Genomic DNA, 6,618 nt, shown 5'->3' with positions numbered 1-6,618 from the left:
CCATTCCAAGCGCTCAGTAGAGTGCTGGGCACATAGTAGGCGCTCAATAAATATGAACGAATGGACAATTGGGCGTCAGATAGAGACCCTTCCTAGCCAGTGACGGGCTCACAGTCTCAACGGGGGAGCAAAAACAGAGCAAAACAGAGACAACATGGTCACCGGGCTCGTCCGCTCATTTGTTATTTTTATTTATCATTTTTATTACCCTATTTATTTTGTTAATGAGATGTACATCCCCTTGCTTCTATTTATCGCTACTGTTTCTGTCTGTCTCCCCCGATTAGCCTGTGAGCCCGTCAATGGGCAGGGACTGTCTCTGTTGCCGATTTGTCCATTCCAAGCGCTTAGTCCAGTGCTCTGCACGTAGTAAGCGCTCCATAATGAGTGAATAAACAGAATCGAGGGGGGAGAGATGAACGATCTAGACGAGTGAGGCCGGGGGTGAGGGGCGGGGAAGGGGGAGGAGCCGAGGAGGCAAAATCAGCTGATGGCAAGGCCGTCAGATGAGCGGGCGGGGCCTGGCCCGAAGTCACCAGCCCTCCACCGGGGTTTTCCTTGCAGAGCGGCTCCCCGGGACCGGCCCGGAGGGGCAGAGGTCAAGGGGCAGAGGGCAGGAGCCAGGAGGGGGCTGCGCTGACCACTGCAGGGGCGGGTCCCCCTCCGAGCGCCGTCCCTGGGGGAGAGGGGGGGGGTCCCAGGGGGCGAGGATGGTGGGCAGGCCCGGGGTCCTGGCCGGGGTCCTGGCCCTCTGGGCCTGGGGCTGCTGCCCGGGCTGGACCCTTCCTCCTCCGGCTCCGCAGGACGGTCCTTGGCTGCAGCGGGCCCTGCCCCGGCTGGGGACCCACTTCGGCTGGCGCAACCTCAGCTGCCCCGTCTGCAGAGCCCTCTTCACCGCCCTGGACCTGAGCCTGGAGGTGAGAAGGGCCCGGGGTGGGCAAGGGCACGTCCTGGGGGGGAGGGGAGGGGGGGGACCCCATCCGTCCCCTTAGGAAGCGCTTAGTCCGGGGCGAGCCCCTCATCGCTCAGGGATTGTCTCTATCTAATCGTACTGTGGCTATCTGTTGAGCGCCGACTAGAATAATAGTGATGATGTTGGTATTCGTTCAGCTGTGTGACTTCGGGCAGGTCACTTCACTTCTCGGTGCCTCAGTTCATTCGATTCAATAGTATTTATTGAGCGCTTACTATGTGCAGAGCACTGTACTAAGCGCTTGGGATGAACAAGTCGGCAACAGATAGAGACGGTCCTTGCCGTTTGACGGGCGACTCAGTGACCTCATCTGTGAAATGGGGATGAAGACCGTGAGCCCCACGTGGGACAACCTGATTCCCCTGTGTCTACCCCGGCGCTTAGAACGGTGCTCGGCACGTAGTCAGCGCTTCACAAATACCAACATTATTATTATTCATCTCCACTTTGCAGCAGAGGTCACTGAGGCACAGAGAAGTTAAATGATAATAATAATATTGGTATTCGTGAAGCGCTGACTATGTGCGGAGCACTGTTCTAAGCGCCGGGGGAGATTCGGGGTCATCGGGTGGTCCCACGTGAGGCTCACGGTCTTCATCTCCATTTTACAGCTGAGGTCGCTGAGGCACAGAGAAGTTGATAATAATAATATTGGTATTTGTTAAGCGCTTTGTGCAAAGTTCTAAGCGCCGGGGGAGTTACAGGGTCATCGGGTGGTCCCACGTGAGGCTCACGGTCTTCATCTCTATTTTACAGCTGAGGTCGCTGAGGCACAGAGAAGTTAAATGATGATAATGATATTGGTATTTGTTAAACGCTATGTGCAAAGTTCTAAGCGCCGGGGGAGATGCAGGGTCATCGGGTGGTCCCACGTGAGGCTCACCGTTTTCATCCCCATTTTGCAGATGAGGGAACCGAGGCGCAGAAAAGTGAAGTGACTTGCCCACGGTCACGCAGCTGACAGATGGCAGAGCTGGGATTCGAACCTGGGACCTCCGACTCCCAAGCGCTGGGGGTAGATACGAGGTCATCAGGTGGTCCCACGTGAGGGACACGGTCTTCCTCCCCATTTTGCAGATGAGGGAACTGAGGCCCAGAGAAGTGAAGTGACTTGCCCACAGTCACACAGCAGACAGGTGGCAGAGCCGGGATTCAAACCCATGACCTCTGACTCCCAAGCCTGGGCTCTTGCCATTGATATCTGTTCCCGAATTGTCCATTCCAAGCGCTTAGGACAGTGCTCTGCACATAGTAAGTGCTCAATAAATACTCCTGAGTGAATGAATGCTCTGCGCATAGTAAGCACTCAGTAAATACTGCTGAACGAATGCTCTGCCCATAGTAAGCGTTCAGTGTGGCTCAGTGGCAAGAGCCCGGGCTTGGGAGTCGGAGGTCGTGGGTTCTAATCCCGGCTCCGCTGCTTGTCAGCTGCCTGTCAGCTGTGTGACCTTGGGCAAGTCACTTCACTTCTCTGTGCCTCAGTTACCTCATCTGTAAAATGGGCATGAAGACCGTGAGCCCTACATGGGACAACCTGATGACCTTGTATCTACCCCAGCGCTTAGAACAGTGTTTGGCACATGGTAAGCGCTTAACCAATACCAACGTTATCATTATTATTATTTTCTCCCCCAGTTAGACTGTGAGCCCGACATTGGGCGGGGATGGTCTGGCTCAGTGGAAAGAGCCGGGGCTTGGGAGTCAGAGGCCGTGGGTTCTAATCCCGGCTCCGCCACTTGCCAGCCGTGTGACTTTGGGCAAGTCACTTAACTTCTCTGTGCTTCTGTTCCCTCATCTGTAAAATGGGGATTAAAGCTGTGAGCCCCACGTGGGACAACCTGATCACCTTGTATCCCCCCAGCGCTTAGAACAGTGCTCTGCCCATAGTAAGCGCTTAACAAATACCATTATTATTATTATGGTCTCTATCTGTTGCCGAATTGTCCATTCCAAGCGCTTAGTACAGTGCTCTGCACACAGTAAGCGCTCAGTAAATGCAACTGGATGAATGAAAAGTACTAGAGAAGCAGAGTGGCTCAGTGGAAAGAGCCCGGGCTTGGGAGTCAGAGGTCATGGGTTCGAATCCCGGCTCCGCCGCCTGTCAGCTGTGTGACTGTGGGCAAGTCACTTCATTTCTCTGTGCCTCAGTGACCTCATCTGTAAAATGGGGATGAAGACCGGGAGCCTCACGTGGGGCCACCCGATGTCCCTGTATCTCCCCCAGCGCTTAGAACAGTGCTCTGCACATAGTAAGCGCCTAACAGGTACCAACATTATTATTACTATTGAATGAATGATCCCCGCAGCCCCGGGCCCTCACCCCCTCCTCGTGCCCACCCCTCCCGCAGATGGAGCCCAACGTGGAGCGGGTCGGGGCGGTGGCCACGCTGCTGTGTGAGGAGCTGAGGCTGGCCTCGCCCACCGTGTGCCAGTCCGTCGTGCGGGTCTTCGAGGGCGACGTGGTGGCGGCCTGGACCCGTTCCGTGCTGCGCCCGCCCGAGGCGTGCGGGCTGCTCCTGGGCACGGCCTGCGGGCGGTGGACCATCTTCTCGCCCTGGAACGTCTCCCTGCCCGACACGCCCAAGCCCCCGCCGCGGCCCCCGGCGCCCCCGGCCCCCGGCGCGCCCGTCGGCCGCGTCCTCTTCCTCACCGACCTGCACTGGGACCACGACTACGAGGAGGGGGCCGAGCCGGCCTGCCCCGACCCGCTGTGCTGCCGTCGGGGCTCCGGGCGCCCGGGGCCCTCCCAGCCGGGCGCCGGGCGCTGGGGGACGTACGGCAAGTGCGACCTGCCCCTGCGGACGCTGGAGAGCCTGCTGGCCGGCCTGGGCCCCGCCGGGCCCTTCGACCGGGTCTACTGGACGGGAGACCTCCCGGCCCACGACGTGTGGAAGCAGACGCGGCAGGACCAGCTGCGGGCCCTGGAGACCCTCACGGGGCTGGTGCGCAAGTACCTGGGGCCCGTGCCCGTCTACCCGGCCGTGGGCAACCACGAGAGCGTGCCCGTCAACAGCTTCCCGCCCCCCTTCGTGCTGGGCAACCGCTCCACGCACTGGCTCTACGATGCCATGGCCAACGCCTGGGAGCCCTGGCTGACCCCTGACGCCCTGCGCACCCTCAGGTGGGGCCGGGGGTGGGGGGCGGAGGAGGGCGCGGGGGCGGCGAGGCGCCCGAGGAGGGGCCGGGGGGCAGGGGCGGACGGGCCGGCCGCCCCTGGGTTTCAGGCCCGACGCCGCGTTTCAGGTTCGGGGGCTACTACGCCCTGACTCCCTGCCCCGGGCTCCGCCTCATCTCTCTCAACATGAACTTCTGCTCCCGGGAGAACTTCTGGCTGCTGGTCAACTCCACGGACCCCGCCGGGCAGCTGCAGTGGCTGGTGGGCGAGCTGCAGGCCGCCGAAGACCGAGGAGACAAGGTGGACGGGCCCCGGGGCAGGTGGGGCGGGGAGGGGGCGGTGGGTGCGGAGGGCCCGGGAAGGAGGACGGGGAAGAAGAGGAGGAGGATGGCGCGCTCTGAGTCACCCGCTCCGAAAGGGCTCTGTGTGTCTGTGGAGGTGATTGTGTGCGCGCCCGCCCCCTCCCCGCCCCCTCACCCCGTCCCTTCTGCCCCCAGGTCCACATCATCGGTCACATCCCCCCCGGCCACTGCCTGAAGAGCTGGAGCTGGAACTATTACCGCATCGTGGCCAGGTTGGGACGAACGGGGGCCCCGTCCGTCTCTGAATCGCCATCCCGACAGATCGGGGGGAGGGCCGGGGGGAGCGGGGGCGGGCCCCTCGGCCGGGGGAGGGGCGCGGCCCCCTGGGAACACGCGCGTCCGCCCCGTCGCGCAGGTACGAGAACACGCTGGCCGGCCAGTTCTTCGGCCACACGCACGTGGACGAGTTTGAGATTTTCTACGACGAGGAGACGCTCAGCCGCCCTGTGTCCGTGGCCTTCCTGGCACCCAGCGCCACCACGTACATAAACCTCAACCCCGGTCAGTGGCCCCCTCGCTCCGGCCCCCCCCCCCCCCCCCCCGGGGCCCCCACCCCTCCCGTCGGCCTCCCCGGCCTCAACCCGTCCCTCCCCTGCCCAGGGTACCGGGTGTACGAGGTGGACGGCGCCTACCCCGGCAGCTCCCACGTCGTGCTGGACCACGAGACCTTCGTCCTGAACCTGACCCTGGCCAACGCCCCGGGGTCCGGACCCCTGTGGGAGAGCCTCTACCGCGCCCGCCGCACCTACGGGCTGCCGGACGCCCTGCCCGCCGCCTGGCACGACCTGGTCTACCGCATGCGTGGGGACGAGCGGCTCTTCCAGACCTTCTGGTTCCTCTACCACAAGGGCCATCCGCCCACCACCCCTTGCACGGGCCCCTGCCGCCTCGCCACCCTGTGCGCCCTGCTCTCGGCCCGCCCGGATAGCCCTGCCCTCTGCCGCCACTTGGATCCCGGCCTGCCCTTCCCGCACATCCAGAGCCTGTGGCGCCAGCGGCAGCTCTGCTAGGGTCCCGGCCCGCGGGCGCCGGAGCGGCGTCGGAAACGGAGCGGGCCGGCCGCGGCCGCTTCCCGGAGGCCGGAGCCGAGGCCGGCCTCGAGGCGGCGGCTCGGGCCCGGGGCGCCCGGCGGCCGCCCGGGGCCGTCCGTGCCCCGGGGGTGGTCCCGGGCTGGAAGGAAAGGAGGGGAGGGGCTCCCGGCTCCTTCCTCCGGGGTCCGCCGTCCCGGAGGCGGCGGCAATGGTTCGCAGCGGGCGGTGCCCGGCCCGGCCTTGATTTTAGGAGAGCAGGGGAGGGATAGGGCTGTGCCCTGCTGCCCTACGAGAGCTCGAAAATAAATGTGTGATTCGGTGAGTGGCTCCCTCCTTCCTGGGGCCGGGGCCCGGGGCCACCGCTCCGCTCTGCCCACCTGGAGAGAAGGGGCCGAGGGAGGGGGAGGCAGTTGAACCGGACGGGCGAGCGAGCTCGGGCCCGGGCCGTCCCCCGTCACGTCGGGTCTGGGGCCGCACGGCCGTCCCCGAAGAACCGGTCGGTTCCAGCCGGTCAGACTGAGGAACTAAAGCAAGAGCCCGGTTCTGCCCCACCTTTTGCTCCGCAACCGTGCTCTTCGAATACGGTTGAATGTTCGGCGCCTACTGAGTGTTTAATAACTACCCTAGCCATTATCACTACGAGGGTTGAAGAGGTGCACGGCTTGAATTTTCACGGGCAGAGCGTGCCCGAGATTTACGCTCAGATGCGGTGTCGCCAAAGCCGGCGTTCTCTTCGACCGACCCTCCTAGTTCCACCCTCTACGCGGGGCCTGACGCCGAGGCTCAGTCGGTGATGCGACCGGAGAAGAAGGGACAAGTAGCGAGGCCTAGTGGAAAGAGCACGGGCCTGTGAGTCGGAGGCCCTGGGTTCCGATCCTCACTCCCCAATTGTCTGCTGTGTGATCTCGGGTGAGTCACTTCACTTCCCTATGCCTCAGTTGCCTCATCTGTAAAACGGAGATGAAGACTGTGAGCCCTTTGTGGGATGTGGACCGTGTCCGACCTGATCGGCTTCTATCTACCCCGGTGCTTAGGACAGCGTCTGGCGTATAGCAGGCCTTTAACAAGTACCGCAAAAAAAAAAAAAAAAAAAAATTCAGACTCAATGTGGGCGGGAAGTGGAGGGGTGGAGAAGCT

The 6,618-nt window shown here is 62.6% G+C and overlaps 1 protein-coding gene across 1 annotated transcript; it reads left to right on the top strand.

The window, feature by feature from the left end:
- Positions 1-522: 522 nt before the first annotated feature.
- SMPD1 (sphingomyelin phosphodiesterase 1) lies at positions 523-5,803 on the top strand. Its single transcript, XM_029058652.1, has 6 exons — positions 523-917; positions 3,322-4,094; positions 4,217-4,388; positions 4,586-4,662; positions 4,806-4,951; positions 5,051-5,803. The coding sequence occupies exons 1-6, from the start codon at positions 711-713 to the stop codon at positions 5,458-5,460; spliced, it is 1,785 nt and encodes a 594-aa protein (XP_028914485.1). The 5' UTR covers positions 523-710; the 3' UTR covers positions 5,461-5,803.
- Positions 5,804-6,618: the final 815 nt, after the last annotated feature.

Source organism: Ornithorhynchus anatinus, chromosome 2, assembly GCF_004115215.2.
Source record: "Ornithorhynchus anatinus isolate Pmale09 chromosome 2, mOrnAna1.pri.v4, whole genome shotgun sequence".
NCBI lineage: Eukaryota > Metazoa > Chordata > Mammalia > Monotremata > Ornithorhynchidae > Ornithorhynchus > Ornithorhynchus anatinus.
The sequence above is the reverse complement of the archived record's forward strand: the minus strand, read 5'-3'. Positions and strand labels throughout refer to the sequence as shown.

Bases quoted from the DNA above. Each gene is read 5' to 3' on its own strand.
- SMPD1 (XM_029058652.1), top strand. From the start codon at position 711: ATGGTGGGCAGGCCCGGGGTCCTGGCCGGGGTCCTGGCCCTCTGGGCC. The intron at 918-3,321 runs GTGAGAAGGGCC...CCCCTCCCGCAG, and splicing joins CCCTGGACCTGAGCCTGGAG to ATGGAGCCCAACGTGGAGCG. The intron at 4,095-4,216 runs GTGGGGCCGGGG...GCCGCGTTTCAG, and splicing joins GACGCCCTGCGCACCCTCAG to GTTCGGGGGCTACTACGCCC.